This window comes from Penaeus monodon, chromosome 7 (assembly GCF_015228065.2).
Source record: "Penaeus monodon isolate SGIC_2016 chromosome 7, NSTDA_Pmon_1, whole genome shotgun sequence".
Lineage (NCBI taxonomy): Eukaryota > Metazoa > Arthropoda > Malacostraca > Decapoda > Penaeidae > Penaeus > Penaeus monodon.
In genome coordinates, this window is record NC_051392.1 from 8,756,151 (window position 1) to 8,776,106 (window position 19,956).

The following is a 19,956-nucleotide window of genomic DNA, read 5'->3' on the forward strand; positions in this document are numbered from 1 at the left end:
GCGCCTTCAGCGTGCACACGGGCGAGGGCCTCCCGCCGCCGGCGCCGTCCTCGTCGCCAACGCTCCGGGCGCCGCCGCGATTTCTGTTCATGGCACTACATCTGGGGCGGGAAACAAGTTTTTCTATAAGAATGGCAAGAATTGCAACGATGATGATAATTTTAATGCTACAATAATAATAACGGGAATGATATGATGATAATTTTAGCAGCAGTAGTAATAGTAAAGTAAAAGTAAGGTGTGTACTATCAAAAAAAAAAAAAAAAAAAAAAAAAAAGTCATTCTTGCTATTGCAAATAGGATTTGTTGAGTCGTTTTGTTTTTCCGTCTTGGATTGGTTGTTCATTACTAAAAACAATAATGGCATAATGTGACTTATTGACAAATAGCAACAGCTTCATATACCCACCTGCAAATACTAAACATATTATGCACGTATCAAAAAAGCAAATAGTGTAAAGAGATAACACGAAACCCCTACGCCAACAACCATAATAATAATAACCAAAAAAATAAACGCAATGTTAATTATCAGAAAATAGTATCGTAATCACATGTTATCAAATAAACAAAACAGTCAGCAACCCACACCTCACCTTTCCCTTATCAATTCCAAGTCACGAAAATGGTCGTCATCTTCTAAGCTGATAGTATCTGGTTCCATTCTCTCCAATTGTGTGCTGTCTACCTGCTGGTGAATGGTTGTGCTCCTTGCTTTATTTTCCAATCTGTTTTATATCCTTGTGGTGTTCTGTTATCATCTGAGTTGCTATACTCTATTTTGTTTTTATAGTTTAAATGGTCACAAGTTGCATGTTAATTCCACGTGTATCGACAACTTGTCACACCTAAAGCATATCTTAATTAATGGAGTGAATAGCACATGCTAACCGAACGTTACGACCTGCGTCATGTATTTTCATTCTTATTCACTGTTTTCTTTACCGTTCTTTTCTTCACGCAGCAGCCACCGCCGCCCACCCCGACTGTCACTTCGCTGTTCCCGAAAACCTCGCACTAAGTCTCCTCAGAACCCAATACCCGCCAACATCCACTTACGAAGGGCGGGCAATCAATGGGCTGACGTCATCGCGACATGCAGCACTTATTATTCATGACTTGTACTGTACACTTCCCGATCGGGTTGTCGCCATGGGTGTGCGGGCACGGCGGGAAGGTCTTAGGGGAAAAAAGGGTCGAAAACCATATACGAATCTATTGTTGAAGTCTGGTAAAAAGAAAAGTTTGTCAACAAATGTATACATTTCATTTAACCCCAGGAAAGTCTCAAAAGTTGGAGAAGATTGTGTAAAAGGGCAATCAAAACAGACTATAATGTTATGCCACATGCAGCTCAAAAGATCGATTTGTTCCCCAAGGACTGAGCAATATTACCGGATCAAAATCTCAATATCTGAATCATTTGCCACCTACGCACAGTCCATCATATATTATTAGTTATTAGGCAATGTCAACCTTGCTTGATTAGATGCTTTTCCTGATCAAGCGCGGTCTCGTGTTGATTCGAACGCTCGAACACTGCCCTGGAGAGCAAGCGAACTACTACTTGAGGACTTGGGGCCCTCTCATTTCACTTATAAGTTTATTTGGTAATGCCACGCTTACCTGGATGTCCTTCCCAATCAACCGCGGTTCAGCGTGTTCCTCTTTTACCACGGCCGCGACTTCCTCTACGACTCCTGAGTTTGACTCTCAAAATAATTAGGCGTTTCTCGCCGCGAGATCGGCTCGAGCCAACAATCGGTGTGTGTGTGTGTGTGTGTGTGTGTGTGTGTGTGTGTGTGTGTGTGTGTGTGTGTGTGTGTGTGTGTGTGTGTGTGTGTGTGTGTGTGTGTGTGTGTGTGTGTGTGTGTGTGTGTGTGTGTGTGTGTGTGTGTGTGTGTGTGTGTGTGTGTGATCGAGTAAAATTTTCGTGGTGGATTTTTCCTCCTATCCAGAGGTGATAGAGGATATGCTCAGTCACACAAGAACACACACTTCGCTTCACACTGCTCTAACACCCTGTTTACAGCCCGTTATGACAGGTTTAATAGATGTTTATTGACAACTCCCAGACTGTGGTGCCGTGCGTTAAACGAAGATTGACAACAGAAGAAAGCAAGCTTTCGTGTGTTAACCATTGCGTAATCTTTTTCTTAATAAATGGATGCCGTAAATTGTTGGTGGTGTAGTTTCGACATCGACATTATTTATTTTATGCATTTTATGAAATGTCTGTTTATAGTTTATTTTATCATTATTGTTTATTATACTTTACTTTTTTATACAAAGTATAGGGGTGGAATGGCTGCGCCGTACTGTCTCACGCACTGCTTGTTAACAGTGCCGTAAATATTGAACATCACCTTTCCAAGATAACCAATCATGAAAGACTATGTAAACATTTAGGAATCTGTTCTGAAAATAACATTTGGCCTTGTAAAATCTCCCCTTTTTGGCTACCAATGAAACTTATTTTAAAAAATTTATTTTGTAAATATTCTAAGTTAATATATGTATATTAAATATATATTTGCACATCTAGAAGCATGTGCTTATTGTGTTTAAATGTGTAAATGTGTATATTTATGCATCTGCATATGTAGGTATATACTATTGCATACTATTATATACTATGTGAGTGTGAATAACATTCCACAGAGTAAGGTTACACTCGGAAGGGTGAATGATTTACAAAGTGTTAAAAGCAAGGCATACCAAACTTTGATAACAAGTTATGTAATCCATAATCAATCCCTCGCCTCTCACTCTGCCTTGTCTATTGTGCCTTCTTACCTGCTAGTCCCATCTGTTCACTACCATCACCTGGTCCTAAGCTCTAACAAATAGCCTCACACCATTACCTACTAACTCATATTACGACATGACTCTAACCATGATATTTATTTGGTAAAATGACTATCAGTGTCATGTAACCAAAACCACAATCAAACAATCACATTAATTAAAAATGGACTATCTCTTCATCTTTCTTTTGAGAGTGCCGTTAAAATATCATATAGGATTTATATAATTTTAAGAAATTCATGTTATCCATTTCTCATTTTCATAACCGTGACTTTTTCCTCAAGGTTGATTTGTATAAACTTTAGCTCTGTAAGCTTATGTGCATAGAAAAATGCACTTTATTTTAATAACTATTAAAATTAACCATACGTTTGAATAGACTACCATGAAATCTTTAATCCATACAGACCCATAGCTTCTACCTTGAAGCAAATGAAAACCCACCATTCCCAGGTTAATCAATAGGGAGGGTTTCCCTTGAGGCCTGGGACCAACTGAGCTATCGGCATGCACCACCAGAAAAGGAACTCCTACTTTAAATTTCTGTTATTCCCTATGGGATACGTCATCTGATTCTGAAAGTGTATTTGAAATCAGCATTCTTTTCTCTTGGATTGTTACGTCTTATACTACCACATTTTTGTTTATTTATTCATTTATTTTTTGTCTGGAGTTTCTCTGTTTCCAGATAATCCATACTTTAGGGACTCTGATAAGAAAATGGTAAAGAACTAGTAATGCAAATGCATAAGTTATCAAACTAATCAATAAAAAGAAAGAAAGAAAAAAAAAAACATTGGCCAATCTAATGCCAATGCATTCATCGGCGTCATCACTTGTAGGCTCAGCAAGCATCAAATGTAATTAAAACCAGTACATAAAGCAGGGAGAAAGTAGTCATATGTATTCATAGTTTCTTCTAGTAAAGAGAACCATGAAAGAAACCTGAATGCCTAATAATATATAACATAGACAAAATGACATGTGTGTAGATCTTTGGCAATAATGATGTAAGCAAATAACCGTATCCGTCTCTTCTCCTGCATACAGAAAACTGAGGTGTCTTATAAATATATAGTACTGATATAATCTGTGATATGTAGACTTTAAAAATGAGAACTATAATGTATAGTTTTCAATTTTATATTGTTAGGGTACTCCATTAATACAATGTGTGCGCTCGTGCATTTTTCCTGTATCACGACATAAACATTAAAAATTATGCAGACAGAACATGAAAGCAGTATTGCTATAATACAAAGATGATCTAATCTACATTTCACTTATTCCTGTCAAATCTTGTGTATGATTTGCTCATTTATTGAATACACTACCATACTACGTTCATTATTTAATGCAATATTATTACTATACTACAAGTTGTTTGTTTACAGAAAGCTGAAGGCGTGTAATGTCCACTCTATCTCAAATATTATCACAGAACCATGTGTGGAATAGCTTACATGCCTCTTGGCACACTCTAGTAATGTCAAACAAACTCTACTGTGTCAGTCTGGCGGAATGCTTATTGACCTTGATCTATTTAGCATTATATATCAATTAAGAACCATCCCAGTTACTCTGAAAGCAGGACAGGCGAGCAATTTTGGCTTATCCCAACGTAGAACAGTAGGGCCTTGGTAACTGCATATTGTTCCACCAACATTATCTTGAAGTTTAGACTAGTAGTGGCTATCCCAACATGAACCCATTACAGTTTCCAATAGGACGACACAAGATATGAAATGCCGCCTTGAGACCTGCTAGTGGCTATTTAAAGTACAGAATGAACAAATTGAAACCGGGTGAGAACGTGATTTTTTACTAGAGAGAGGGAGGCTGGTGATTTCTGAGTGTTTACATCATTAGGTTTAAACAAAAAATGGAACAAAATTACCATACGAAGCCGTGGGGGTGAATAGTTTATTGTGTCACAATGACAAATTAATATATCCACAAATTGATATTGTTGAATAATACTTTCTGAAAGGGATATCCGAATTTTGCACTACTATATCATACACTGTCATAAAAGACACACTGTTAAGACTGGATAAAAAAACTTCACAGAACATGCCACTAACTGTTTGAAGTTTAAATTATGTCATGTTCAAGTAACTGTGTTTCAAACGATATGCTGTGCGTTTTAGGTTAGGTAGGGCTGTATTTGTGTGGCTCGTGTGTGTAGAAGCTGTGTGAGGTGTGTTAAACTAAGAGGAAAGTGGGGATGCGGGACCTACACCCTCAGGGGGTGAACCAAAGCCTAACAGCTCTCAGAAACTGCAGTTGTTTCAATTATTTTTTAAGCAGAGACAGGAAGAAATGGGACCTTAGCCTCCATCAATTTTGTTCCATTCCTCAGACCCGTAGCAAGAACACAGTAGAACGCGCTTAACCTATTCCAATGTATTTTAGAATAAGAAGTAGTGAAGAAGGGGGCGTTCCCTACAAGAATTACAAACCCGTCACTAATCCCTTGCTCCTGGGAGGTTCGAAGGCGTGTAAAAAGACAATGCGATGGAAAGTCCCAACTCATGGATGCACTTTCTCTAATCGACACCCATCTGTAAATAAACTTCAGCTTAGATACAATTTAAAATCATAAATTGTAAATTCCCGTTGTGAGGACGGATTCCCCGGTTTTCTGAGAGTTTGGTAGGTGGCGCTAGGTGGGGGGGTGTATCCACCCATGGCGACGTATATTCACTGGAGACTAATCATTGAACCACTTTATTCCATCTTCTACACATTGCTTCCGGGGTGGCGTCGGCGTGTGGACAACACATTACTTAACACTCATATACTTACTAACGTGTCTTTCTGCGGCAGTCATATGTGCAGACGTATAGATAATACCGAGATAACAAGCGGCTTATCGTCAAGGCTTAGAAGTGAATGTTTTCGCCTGCGTGCTGATTCGCGTAACACGCCGTTCCTACGATTGTGTGTACCTGCAATCCCTCATAAATGAGGGGAGATATCTTGGTCGCTTATTATCATCATCATTAGTTATACATCTTATTGTTATATTATTATTATATTACTAATGTAACCTGTTATTATGTTGTTTATTATATTTTAATCTTGCGTATTATTATTATTATTATTATTATTGTGTGTGTCTATTTATTATGTTTTGTTGATTGTTATTATTATTATTATTAGTTTATATTATCATTTTATTATTATTATTATTATTATCATTATTGGTGGTGTTGTTGTTGTTTATTGGTTATTTTTGTATTATAGTTATATTATTATTATTATTATATATTATTTTATTTTTTTATTATCATTCCATTATCATTATCTTATCATTATCATTATCATTATTTTCCCATTATCTTATCATTACTTCGTTAGCAATGTATCATTATCATCATCATCATCATCATCATCACATGCTCATCATCATCTCATCATCTCATCATCACATCATCATATCATCCGTGCTGTGTGCAGTCGGTCTATTTCATCCTCAGTTCATCCATCATCATCATATCAGCATCAGCATCATCATCACATCGCATCCTTTATGCAGGAGTTTCATTATTGACATCATGAATGTTATCATATTATCATGTTGTTATTTATGATTATTAATTTTTATTATTTTTATATCATATATATTGACTATTACTATTATCAGTTCTTATTATTATATCATTAGCTCATTGCTATTTCGTTTTTTTTTTTATTTTGCGGGTGTTTTCCTTTCTTTTTCTTATTTTTTCTGCTTTATACTAGCTACTGACTTCAATATGTTTTATATAAATATTTAGTTTGTACTATTGACAATCTCTTCATCTTCTATTTGCGTGTGGTAATATAGTTATTATTGTTTGATTAGTGTACATGTTTGTTTCACACTTATCTATTGATATATATATAGATATATATATATAATATATATATAATAATATATAATATATATATACATATATATATGACACATATATTGATTAATATATCATTAATCTCTACTTGCATAGTCTGCTCAACTGTCCTTACCTATTAGTGTTTGTTCATTTGGAGTTTACTCTTTACGGTATATTCTCATTATCATTGTCTTGCTATCTGTCTTGTCAGTTGCACTTCTATCTATCGGTATATCTTATATTATCCGTATTTCTCATTTGGGCGTGATTAATCTGGATATCCAGACTTTCTCATAATAAAAAATAATAATATTATATATATATATATATAATTAATATTTATATATATATTATTATATCTATATATAGATATATATATATATATATCCATATATAATATATATATATATATATATATATTATATATTATAGTATATATATGCTGTCCATATGGAGGTGATCTAGATATATACATAGAGTAGAAGTGTGGTGAAGATGTAGGAGATAGATGATATAGAGAATTACAATGTCATTTATTGATTGGTACGGACGTAAGAGAAACACAACACTCGACCACCCCCCCCACACACTCTATTTATATATAGAGAGAATGTATATCTTATAGATCGCTCAAGTATATGTAGTGTAGATGGAGATAGAGTATATAGACAGAGTCAGAGACGGGGCCAAAGGAGGGACGGATGCCGAATGTGGGAAGGCGCGGACGCAAGACGTCACGAGCAAGCTGAAGGTCGAGGGGTCGAGCCTGGCGGCGCTGGGGGCCAGTGTGTGTGCAGGAACTGCACCGCCAGGGGCCGCCTACCACTGGGGGCCAAGCCGCGCAAGTCGTCCGGGGTAATATACGAGGGATGGACGCGATAAAAACACCGGGGCGGAAGGCAAGGGAGGGGGGAGGCGAGCACGACCAAAAAAAAAAAAAAAAAAACCCCCCGCGTATGTCGTGAAATGCGAAAGAAAAAGCGGGGGACGGGGCCGAGGGGCCGGCAGACGCAAGAAAGCTGTCACGACGTGCAATCTGTTGGAGGTAAGTCACGACCAGTGCTGCTGGTTGTCCCTGGCAGAATCCCTTGAGGAGCCGTACCGAGCCCGTGTTGTTGGCCAAGCCGGCCAGTCAGGGCGTCCCAAGCCCGGGAAGAAGAGTGGCATAAAGGACCACCTCCGGCACGCCTCCGGAAAAACGGGGACCCGACCACGTACTCACTCAGGCTCACAACAGAAACTACAATTAAGTATCATGCGTGACCACGCGGCTCCACGGACCTACCGTTTAAAAGAAGTACAGATCGATATAACATAGAGACGAGAAGATAGAGAGATATTAGATATTTATTTACATAGACAATATACATTATATATATATATAATATTATAATATCATATATATACAAAACACCACACCGCGCGCGAGCCACGTATAATCTAAATTATGTTTAGTTTCAAATTTGCTAATTTGATTAAAACGTTTGCTTCAAATTTTTCAACTTAACAGAAACTTTTAAAAAGTAAAAACAAGTAGCGTTTTCACTATACTCGATGTGATATTTTAACGAGACTCTTTCTTGGGTGTTGTGTTTACCCGTAGCCTGAATGATTATGGGTGCTTATGTAACGTCTTGTTTTATATAGAACAGTTGATTTCAATGTGTGGGGTAGGCAGTTACCACGGTTAAGTCATTCTAGGAAAGTCAGGTAAACAGATAAAGTCGGTAAATAGATTCGCGTAAGTATTCTATATATATAGATAGAAGTTAATACGGTTAAGTTAGGCTAAGGGAAATCGGGAGTGCTGTGTGTCGATGTGTGTGGTCAACGAACACCGCCGTTACTCCCCCAAAGTCGATAAAGTACTATATCGACTTCCCCAACACCAACTCTCATTGTTTCTTTCTGTTGTGTTGTTCTCCATCAGCTCTTTGCTTGTCTGCCTCTGTAGTCTATCTTTTTATATATTTCTCCCTCTCCCCCTCCCCTCCCCCCCTCTTCTATCTTGCAGCTAGGTGTGTGGTTCGGGTGGGTGTACATATAATTATATAGGATATTATATCTCGTGAGGAGGTGCGTAGATATATATAATATAGATATATTATATATATGATATATAGTATGTAGTGGATATGTGATTGTGTGTTGTGTGTGTGTGGGGGTGTGTGTGATGTGTGATCGGTGTGGAGAAAAACCCACATACAACAATCATAGTTTTTTGGGAGGTGGGGGGGCGGCCATGGGATCAGCACGGAAGAGTGTTTTGCTAGTCAGGAGTATGTATAGATGGATATATTATATTATATATATATTATAGAATCATATATATATATAGTTTGTGCGTGACACACACCGCACACACCACACACGCCACCAGCACACACACCACCCACCCCACACACACCACACAATACACACACACACTCCAGACTATACTACATACACCGGTTGCTACAACACAAACCACAAACTGTCATAACATACTACATCTATAATTACAACCAAATATTGTATCTGTATATGTGTGTTTGTGGGTTGTTTGTGTGTGTGTGTGTGTGTGTGTGTTGGTGTGTGGTGTGTGTGTGTGTGTGTGGGTGTGTGTGTGTGTGTGTGTGTGTGTGTGTGTGCATATATGTATATGTCCGCAGCGAGGCTTTAAAGGCCCTCCATGATGCGTGCGCCTAGCGTTATGGTGAAAGATACCGTGTGGTTGCTGGAGTGTGTATGGTAAGGTACGGTGTTCCCGATGTTACTCCAGTTTGCGTATAATCTGCTACTACTTGTAATGTGGAGCAAACTATTGATATTTTTATCTCTTTTTTTTACATGTTTGTCAGTAGTTTTGTGTTACAGTTTCGGATAGCAGGACGGGGACCATTGCCTTCTTTTGAAATATGCTAGCTGGTTTAAAATTCTTTATATCCTACTACTTAACTCTAACATATATTGTAACACTTTTAGTAACTTTTGTGTTGTGATTCTCGATATTTTACTCACATGCCAAGTGCCGTTTATGACGGGGGCTATTTGCCCAGACCAGATGGCGCCCATGTATTGTTTTTATGCGGTGGTTGTTTTGTGTTTATGTGTTCATCTTATCTTTAATATATCTAGGCAATACATAAAATGGAAGTGTGTGTGTCGATATGTTTTATGATTTAGGAATAAAGTTAATTTGTCAGCAACAATTAAAAGCTATGATTAAGAGAATACAGCGGATAAGATCTGCACAAACATCTGCGAATTATAGAATAAATGAATAAAAACAGTGTGAATCAAAAAGAAAGAATGCAAAGAAAAGAAAAAACTGGCACATGGCCAATGCCTATATGCAAAGACTTCGGTTTAGACCATGAAACTTATCCTTACGCATGGGCTCAGGCGAGTGTCCCTGCCCATAACCTATTATGTGGGTCCTGTGGCCTTGCGTGCACGCGATTCTCCCTTCGTAGTGCATGCGTAAATGCATAAATAAACACTCACATTACTCTCTCTCTTCCTTTGTATGCTACCGGGACACAAAGCTTTGAAAAGAAGTTCGAAGGACTAACGTTGATATCAGAACTGGCAATGATTGACTAACCAGCATTCCTTATGTATGCATGCTTGATTGTATGTACCTATTTATCTCTATATATGTAGTCTATATTCTCATGTGATATTTTATGTATTTTTTTTTTTTTTTAGAATGAATAAATGCGTCATGAAGAAAAACTTCATTATTTCACGCCATTCAGTTGGATAATGTTTCTCTTGACTTGCAACCTATAACAGCGACAACTGTCCTCCGATTAACTTCTTCCTCTGTTGCTTTCAGTCTGACGCTTTACAAAGATCTAAGATCTAATCCGAAGATATGATAGTAAATTCGGCGAAGGGATACCTAAACAAATAACAGGGTACTGATCCTGACGCACAAGTAGGTGACTTCCCAAGGCAATTCAGGCCAAGGTCTATATCAGCTAGTTATCAGTCACCTGCGAGTTTGTGCGCAGCTTTTGGATATAGAGCCTTCAGTCAAGTGGAGCGGGCGGAGGGGGGGGGGAGTTAAAATGGGGGAGGTACTGGAAAACAGACCACTTGTGCCAACTAGATTGTATTTTTTAGATGCTGGCGTATTATACATATATATAAATTATACACATATATATATTATGAATAATACTATATAAATATATATTACTATATATATAATATAGAGCAGGGGACGCGGTGGCCGAATGGTTTAGAGCGTCGGACTCAACTGTCATGACGGTATCTGGTTCGAGAGTTCGAGTCCACCGGCCGGCGCATTGTTTCCCTTGGGCAAGGAACTTCACCTCAATTGCCTACCTGCCACTGGGTGGCCAAGCAGCCAGTCAGTGCCGGGTAAATAAGATGGTGACTCGAAAAAAAAAAACAAAAAAAAAAAAAAGAACACCGGACGGAAGGCGAATGGCAAACCACCGCTCTAATTGCCAAGGAAAAATCATGGAAGTCCATATCGTCCAAGGCCGCGGTGGCCGAATGGTTAGAGCGTTCCGGACTAAGACTGTCACGACGCAGCGTGCGGTGCGGACTAATTTCGAATCACACGACTCTCCGCGTTGTTCCCTTGGCAAGGAACTTCACCTCGATTGACTGTGTTACCTAGCCACTGGTTCCAAGCCACCCACGAAGTCAGATGCTAGTCCCAAGCCCCGTAAAAGAAGAGAATGATACCGAAAAAAAAAAAAAAATACCACCGGGCCTCTCCGTAAAAGGGAACTGGGGCACCCACCACGTACTCACTCAAGACATCACAACATGAAACTAAAATTAAGTTCATGCTGTGATCACCGGCGGCTTAGACTGACCTACCGTTAAAGAAGAAAGAAGAAATATATATACATATATATTATTTATATAGATACACATATATATATTTTTATATATATATATATTATATGTGGTTTATATCTATGACATATATATATATATATTGACTATATAACTATATGTTCTATATATATATATATATAATATATCTATGATGATATATATTATATATATATAGTAATATGATATATATAGCTAGTACACACAGGGGTAGATTTACGACCAGATATATTATATATGGATTGATAATTATGTATTATATATTTTATATATATAGATTAATAGAATATAGTAGAGTGTAGGCCAGTGGGGATAGAGGGGTTGTAAGTATTTACATTGTACTAGAGGCATGTCTCTGGGAATCTTATAGAAAATGGAGGCAAGGATTTTTTTCTCTCCTCGATTTGGATTATGGGGTTAGGAAGATACTGAATTAGCTGATTTCCTAATGGTGAGTCGCTATAGGCGGGAGGAAAGGCCATGGTAAAGTGGTGAGTCACGGTTATTGGTTAGTCGGAGAGCCTTTGGCCGTCCACGAACGGAATTGTTGCTCTCAAGAAACTATTGGAAGACTATATTTTTGGTGTGGTGAGCTCGTCAGCGGAGAACGATCAAGAACCCCGCTCTAAGGCCTCGAAAGTATTGCGCGCTGTGCGGGGGAAGATCTAGATGGTGTGTCCCGTTAAACGGAGGAGGTGTCTGTGTGGACATGCATAGCGGATGGCGCAGAGGACACGCCCGGCGCGGAAACGAGAGCACGCAAGCGACGGTCGAAAGGGGGGCAGAGGGCGAAGAGAAATGGGGCCCAAACAGACCCAGGCAGAGACAATATAGCAGAATAAGAGAAACAGTGTTCGCTACGGAACACCATAGGTATAGGAGCCCCCCAAAAACAAAAACACACACAACAACAAACAACAACACAACCACCTCTACCACCAGCAAAGTATTTCCATTTAGATTGACTCGTGAGAGAGGAGAGATGGAGATAGAGGAAAGGAAAGAAAGAGGAGATGAGGAGAGAGAGAGAGAGAGAGAGAGAGAGAGAGAAGAGGAGAGAGGGAGAGAGAGAGATGAGAGAGAGGGATAGGGAGAGGTAGAGAGAGAGAGAGAGAGAGAGAGAGAGAAGGGGGGGGGGAAGAGAGAGAGAGAGAGAGAGAGAGAGAGAGAGAGAGAGAGAGGAGAGAGAAGAGAGAGAGAGATATAGAGAGAGAGAGAGAGAGAAGGAGAGAGAGAGATGTGTGGATAGGCAAGTTGACAAGTTGAGATATACAAGATGGGAAAATTTATCATATTGAATTTGAATACATAATTTTTGGAAGCTGCACTTTGCAATAATCCGTCCTTAATTTTCTGTTTCAAAAAAGTCATCTTAACGTTCTTTCCTCTAATCATCACAGAAACTCTAATCCATCTTTTGTAACTTAGGCTAGAAATGCTCTTTTAACCTTACAGCCCAATCCATTAATATATTCTTGGGTATCATTAAACTCTTACATCAAACTAGACATGCTCACAGGATCTTCTCACTCTTTTGTCATATTAAAAAGTTACCTTGAAGAGCATGTCCATACATTGCTTTTTATTTGATCATATCACTTGCCTTGATGAAACGTCACTGAAAAGGTTTCATCCATTTAGGTCATCTTATCATCTTAGGAACAGATGTGTTTTAAAGGAAGCACCGTTTGACATTCTGAATTACAAGTTGATGATATTTTAACGTGCTGCATGATATTGATGAAATGACTAATACTACAATCATATGTTAAATTTTTTGTATTCTCAAGAGATTTATACTAAAATGTTCAGATAAGGGGCTTACCCTTGTTGCCTTGGCTTAGATCCCATTACTTTCCAAATTCTGCCCGGCGCAAAATCAAGGCCCTGGGTGCTCATTCATGCATCCAGTCAATCACAACACACAGCTGTGATTAAAGTGTGTGTGACGGATTCATAGGTTAATTTACGTACTTTGCAATGGTAACAGGGTAGTGTTCAGGATGGTGTCGAAAGCTTGCATTACATAAAAACACATCAACTGTGAGTGGTTGAAACAATACAATTTAGATAAAATAGCAAAAACAAAGAATTAGTGAGATGAAACATAGGCTAAAAGCGACACAAGGGACTCAAAGTACAAATTTGCAATATCAGAGGCCCGAGAAATCCAACCCGTCCATTTTTTGTATAAAGTTCGGAGTGATTCTTGATGAGTGGCCCAAACAAGAACAGACCAAAATGATGCATTACTCTCCTGTGGCGGTTGCCAGTGTCAAAAGCGAAGGATGAATGTGATGTATTGGTTGCGGAGAACTGGATGTAGCATAAAAGACGACAGAGTACACAGATCATCAAGGTAAAGGTGTGTGCTGGGATGAATCATTCAATGCTTTTCTCATTTCTTGGTTAAATAATGACAATATTAACGTCCTTGAGACACACGTATCAGGGAAAACAAGCAAAAGAAACGGGACTGGCCAGGCGGAAGGGGGACGGGAAAGGAAGGTGACGAGGGCAACACGGGCTGTGTGTGTTGAAAGGCCTACAAGGAGAAAGGGGAGGCAGAGCGGGGGGGAAATATGCATCCGGGCAGGTCACGCGCTCGGGGAAAAGGCAGGGTGAAGGGGCCGCGTGTGTGTGGCCACACCAAAGGCAAATAAGCAAAGATAGGAGGACCGGGCCGGAAGGGTGACGAACGGGAGTGTGAAAAGTTCGCACCAAAATGGGGTGAAGGACATAAAAGAAAAAAACATAAACATATATACGTAGAGCTAAGATAAAATAATCTCAAGTCATAATTCAACCAGCGATATACATAAGCAAAGAGACCTATCACGTAGGGGTGGAGGTGAGGTGCGCAAGAGAAAACGTAACAGGAAGAGGAAGGGCTCAAGGAGCAACCATATCTCGAAAAAACAGAAGAAGAAAAAAAAAAAAAAATCGAAGAACAGCGCATGCCATCCTATGAACTAACGGCCATAATACACCACCATTTAAACACCTCTGAAATGAAAAAAAAATAAAGATCCAGAAACGATACCATGTGGATGAAAGGAGAAAAGGTAATGAAAAGGTGGCGCGGTAACATGTCACAACACTGGATGGACAGGAGAGTGGTGTCGCGCTAGGGGCACAGTGTGTGTCGAGAAGAGAACAGGGTGAGACACGGGGCACGGAGGGGGCTGAGGGAGGCGGGGAAAGAAAGAGATAAGGGGCAACGGCAAGAGCAAGGGAAAGTGGGCGAAGGCCGAGGGGAAAAGAAGGGAAAGGCCGGGAGGGAGAGCGGAAGGGGGGCGGGGCAAGAGGAGAAAGGAAGAAGAAGGGAGAAGGGGAAAGAGAAAAGAGAAGAGAAGAGAAGAGAAGAGGAAGAGAAGAGAAGAGAAGAAAAAGAAAGAGAGGAAGAGAAGAAAAGAAGAGGAGGGGAAGAAGAGGAAGAGAAGAGAAAGAAAGAAGAGAAAGAATATACCATTAGGAACAGAAGAAGAGAGCGTGACTTAGTAACTAAGGCCTTAGTCTGAACTGAGTGCATTCCTCCTGATACCCCTCTTTCAAGAAATTATAGGAATCAGGGACTGTGAATGTGTCATTACATGGATAGATTTAAATAAATACTAAAAACTGTATAGGCATTCAAAAAGCATACATATGAATATAGGTAGCTAATGGGATTGACATATTCAAAATACCTCTTGCCCAGAAGATGGAAAGAAATATTGACTACAACTATATGGTGATAAATGGGATTGGTGGTTTTCAATGTTATTGAAAGACAAACTACTTGTTTTCCCTGCACATTTAAAAATAATTATATCTGCCTTAAATATCATAAAACATAGAATTATAGATAGTATATGTAAAATCCCATATCCCCTGGTGGCTAGTATGAAGACAAATTTACAAAGAAGTAACAGAGAAGATCAAAACCTGCACTTGAACTCTATCAAGAAATGCCTTTAAAGCGTAATTTACATTTATAGTCCTGGAGTGCAGAAATGTTTTTCTCTTAAATATTGTACATATACAATTGCAGAAACTGTAAGTAATAATGGGTTGCCCTTTGAGATTCTGTGCCACTATGAGGTTCAAGAAATGAGTGTAAGATTTGAGAGAGATGGTTGGAGTAACCATATTTCTGCACCAGATGTAATTTCATACAACAATCATGTGAATAGATCAAAATGTTTTTAACAAAATTAGTAACTAGCCAATCAATGGCAACTACAGAAATATACCTATTATCTGTAATGCAGATGATCCATAACATTCTTACATTATATGCTCAAACACTGCATATCATCAATATCAAAAATATCTGTGAATGAAATCCTAAAATTAGATTGCTATGAAGGAATGTACATCATCATCATCACATTTCATATGATAAACATCAGAGCATCAAAAAAGGCACGCGTACCCTTACTTACACGCTGTGCTCATATGAAAAGGCCCTTCCTGGTCCTGCGGGTACAACTACTCTAGCAGTATAATTACAATCAATGTATCTGTAATTTCCAATTATCACTACTAATGGGATCCTTAACATAATAAATGATGGTGCTGAACTTGGCGATAATCTAGTCAGCTGCTAAATTCCTTTTCTTTTTTTTTTTATTGAGTTTGTGTGTGAATTCTTTGTAATGGCAGAGCCTGGAGGTTTCCAGTTCCTAAGATGGCGCCTACTTGATGCTACTTAATGGTAGAAAATGTGCTAAATTTAAGGCAAGTTATTTCTGTATTTACTTTAATCTAATACCATTGTCAACATAACTAAACTGATGTTTTTCTTTTATATATCATAGAGGCAACCCATATAACAAATCAACAAAACCAAAAAAAATTAAAAACAAAAATTTTTAAAAAACTGTTCCTTGCACACTATTGGAATGACTGAAAACATTCATGCCACAGGTTGGGTAACACATTACACAATTTAGCTGTAGCACAGAATTACTCATCTGATCAATTTACTAGTATCTAACATGGGCAGTTTTTTGGACCGTGTCGTATTATCTTGGTCACATTATAAGAGCTGGGGTGTTGTGTCCTTTTCCTCCCACCTGAAGACCCTATTTAAATAAGACATGCAAATGCACTCATGTATCAATAACCAATGATTGCTGGTTGGGTATAAAGTGTATAGAGCTTTCTAACCATAAACTGTTTAAGTTAGAAGGAGCAAACCAAATATTCATGTCCCTGAAAAATGACACACTATCATATGTGTGTGGAATGTAGTTCTAGAGTACTAATTTAGAATAAACCCCAAGCATCTTAGGTTGCCTCTTTGTCTCATGATAAATCAGGGACCAATAACACTGGATACCTCTTCTGTTCACCAGCCCACTACCTGCTATTGCATGCGTCCGTACAATACATCGTTGTGGGGACCCCTGTTCTAAAGTAGCTGTCATTACCAATGCTCCATTCATCTAGGCACTGTGCTTTAATCTTGATTCTCATTACTTGAAGCAGAAATATCTTTGGTAGCTATCCTTGAGAGCCATCAAAGGCAGGGTAAATGTTTACTAGGGACTTAAAAGCTTCATAAGTAGACAGATGCACAAGTGTGTGGTAATAGAGCTGATAAAGTTAGGGTACTAAGTAAGTGGGCGGCAGTACAAACTTGCACTCTGGGCCATCATATAATACTGATTCTCCTGACAACTAGCTGTCCTCCAGAATAGTTTTCTTGGATGCAGACTAGGTTTTCATCACTTCTCCTGGTCAGACCTCTAACAATGTAAGCGTGACAAGACTTCAGTAAATACGATGGTAAGAAAGAATGAGGGGCTTTTCAATATGCATTATATAACCCTTTCCTATCAATAAAACACAGAAGGAAAGATTAATACATTCATGATGTCTTTACCTCACAACTGAATTTTTCCCAATCATTCTGATTAAAAAATGCTACCTTTATTTCAATATTTTTCATTACTATGATCCTATCCTTTTGCACGGGCTACTAAAATCAATTTCTCATGCAAAATAAATTAGTTAAATATCATAAATGATAACAGACACCCAAATTGGAATAAAAAAATAAATACAATCAACGGGAGGGAAGTCTGTCACAATCACAATAATGACCCAATTCACGCAACTCAAGTACACCTACTTTACAATGAACAATGAGTAGGCCGAATTAACTCCTTGCCGCTAGGGGAGCCTTTCAGCGGTCTCAACCAGTGATTATGAATGCTTTGTAAATCTGGCATAGAATGTTTCCTGATGGTAGCTGCGCGCCTCTCTTCTCGCCTTGTGGTATGGTCACCAAGAGGAGCATCACACACACCAAGTCAACAGAAGAGGATGGTATCTATTGCCACCAAGATCCCTCTTGTACATACACCTACAAACCAGCCAGGCAACTTCGCCGTGCTGGGACCCCAAGACTAGCGGTTCCTCAGGGGTTCCTCCTGCTTCTTCTATGAAGGCTATGGTCTCGTGGACAGGGATGGAGCCTCTCTGTTGGCTGGCAGTGTCGGGAGATTAGTCTTTGGGGTGGGGGCGGTGAGGGTGGGGGCAGGTGTGAGTCAGTAGGATTACCAACAGTGCATGATGGTCACTTCAGGTGGCCATGGACCGACTCATCTTCCCGAGAAATCGCCGGCCATGGTTGAGCCCTTTGGGGAGAGCACCCGGTCACCTATCAGACCCTGGTGATCCGGGTCACGCTCTCACTCCACTGGTTTGTTTTTGCCTAGTGGAGAGGAAACATGGCTGTGTTAATGTAGCATCTTTATCATTGGCAGGGGTGGAGACCAGTATACATAGACAAATTGAGAAGAGAGAGGAGAGAAAGAGAGAGAGAGAAGAGAGAGAGAGAGAGGAGAGAGAGAGAGAGAGAGAGAGAGAGAGAGAATAAGAGGAGAGAGAGAAGAGAGCGAGAAGGGGGAGGGGGGGACGGGGAGCAGCAAAATACACAGCGCACACATTACAAGTTCTGATATGATATTCACATCAATTAGTTTATTGGTCATCTAATACAAAAGATATTATATCAATTCAATTGACAACCATGGGTTCAGTCGCCTCTGTTAATCTCTGAAAAAAATAAAAACAAAATTTTTATAACAACATTAGTATTCCCTTATTAGTTTATCTTTACTTCATAGCTGCATGTTTACATATCTGTTGTGAGATGTTCTATCTACAAAAGCGGTCTCTATTACAACAAAACAAATATGCCATTTTAGGCTACTGCAAAATATGTGGACACCGGTATATTTCACATAGACCTTTTGTCCCTTCACCAATGACTGCTTGCCTAAATTACTACTTGAATTATCAATTACTTTTTTCACACTTATTCGATTATAATATCCCTCAGATCTGTATTGTTGTCATACTGAAATGAGGGAAATCAGGTGAAGGGAACCAAGACAAGGGGAAACTACTGAAAAGTGTGGATCTTTGTATGCGGGCGCAATATCATCAAAGATGGTTCAAAAGAGTGACATAATTGGTCATTAATAAATTATCTTTGGTTCCTATGGTATCCCTTCATAGCAAACAATAGCACCAAAGTCTGTACAAAATCAAGAATGCGCCCTATCAATCGCGGTACTGCAGTGCCAGCTGACACAAAGGAAACACACTGGAGCGGCAAACAGAATGACGGAAGGAAGAATTAAATTAATGTATCACAACGGAAATAAAACACAAGTGCACTGGTGAATTGTTTCCAGTACCGTTTTAGGCTGTTATTTGAAGGTTAGGCAGAGCAAACCATCCTGCTTAATTGCCCCTACAGATATGTTAGTATGAGCTCCGGTGCAGGGGGCACATAGCACCGGGCTTTACAGATAATTTACCCAGCCTCTTTCATCCTAAAAACGAAAAAACAACACAGCTAAAAAGAACAGAAAATCTCACCTCTCCGCTCTCTCGCCATCGCTCGTCCTCGCATCGCCGCTCTTCTCCTGCCCCTCTCAGTCTCTCCGCTCGGGCATCTCTCTCCCCCACACACACACACACATCTGCACAGCACCACACACACACACACCACGCACACACACACACCGACACCCCGACCACGTGCTGTGGAGCTCTTATCTCGAAGGCTCATGCTGCATCACCAGGCAGACGACCAATCCAGGCCTGTACCCCGGCATACCCCGAGACAGTCCAAAGGAACACCCAACCGGCGCGTTAACAAAGATTAAAATAAAGAAAATTACAAACAAGCGAAATTAAAGATAGTGAAAGGAGAAGGCCCACACAGGGAAGAAGGCGGAAAGTGCAGGGGACAAGGGGGCCAAGCCAGGATCGGGGCGGTGGAAATGTGAGAACCAGGGCGTCTATTTTTGTTTTTCTCTAACCAAAACCATAAAGGTCTGACGGGGTGACCCGTGTGCTGCGTGTGTGGGACGGAGTGGCGGTGGGAGGGAAACACGTTAGGTTC

The 19,956-nt window shown here is 39.5% G+C and overlaps 1 protein-coding gene across 1 annotated transcript in view; it reads right to left on the reverse strand.

Annotated features, from left to right (window-relative positions):
- LOC119575519 (WD repeat, SAM and U-box domain-containing protein 1-like) overlaps positions 1-1,090 on the reverse strand; it is a 23,153-nt gene extending 22,063 nt beyond the window's left edge. Inside the window, exons 1-3 of the mRNA XM_037923169.1 lie at positions 1,086-1,090; positions 597-728; positions 1-101 (exon numbers count right to left, since the gene is read on the reverse strand). The exon at positions 1-101 is cut by the window's left edge and continues 61 nt beyond it. Coding sequence (XP_037779097.1) covers positions 1-101; positions 597-728; positions 1,086-1,090 — 238 coding nt within the window. The remainder of the gene's footprint in view (positions 102-596; positions 729-1,085) is intronic.
- Positions 1,091-19,956: the final 18,866 nt, after the last annotated feature.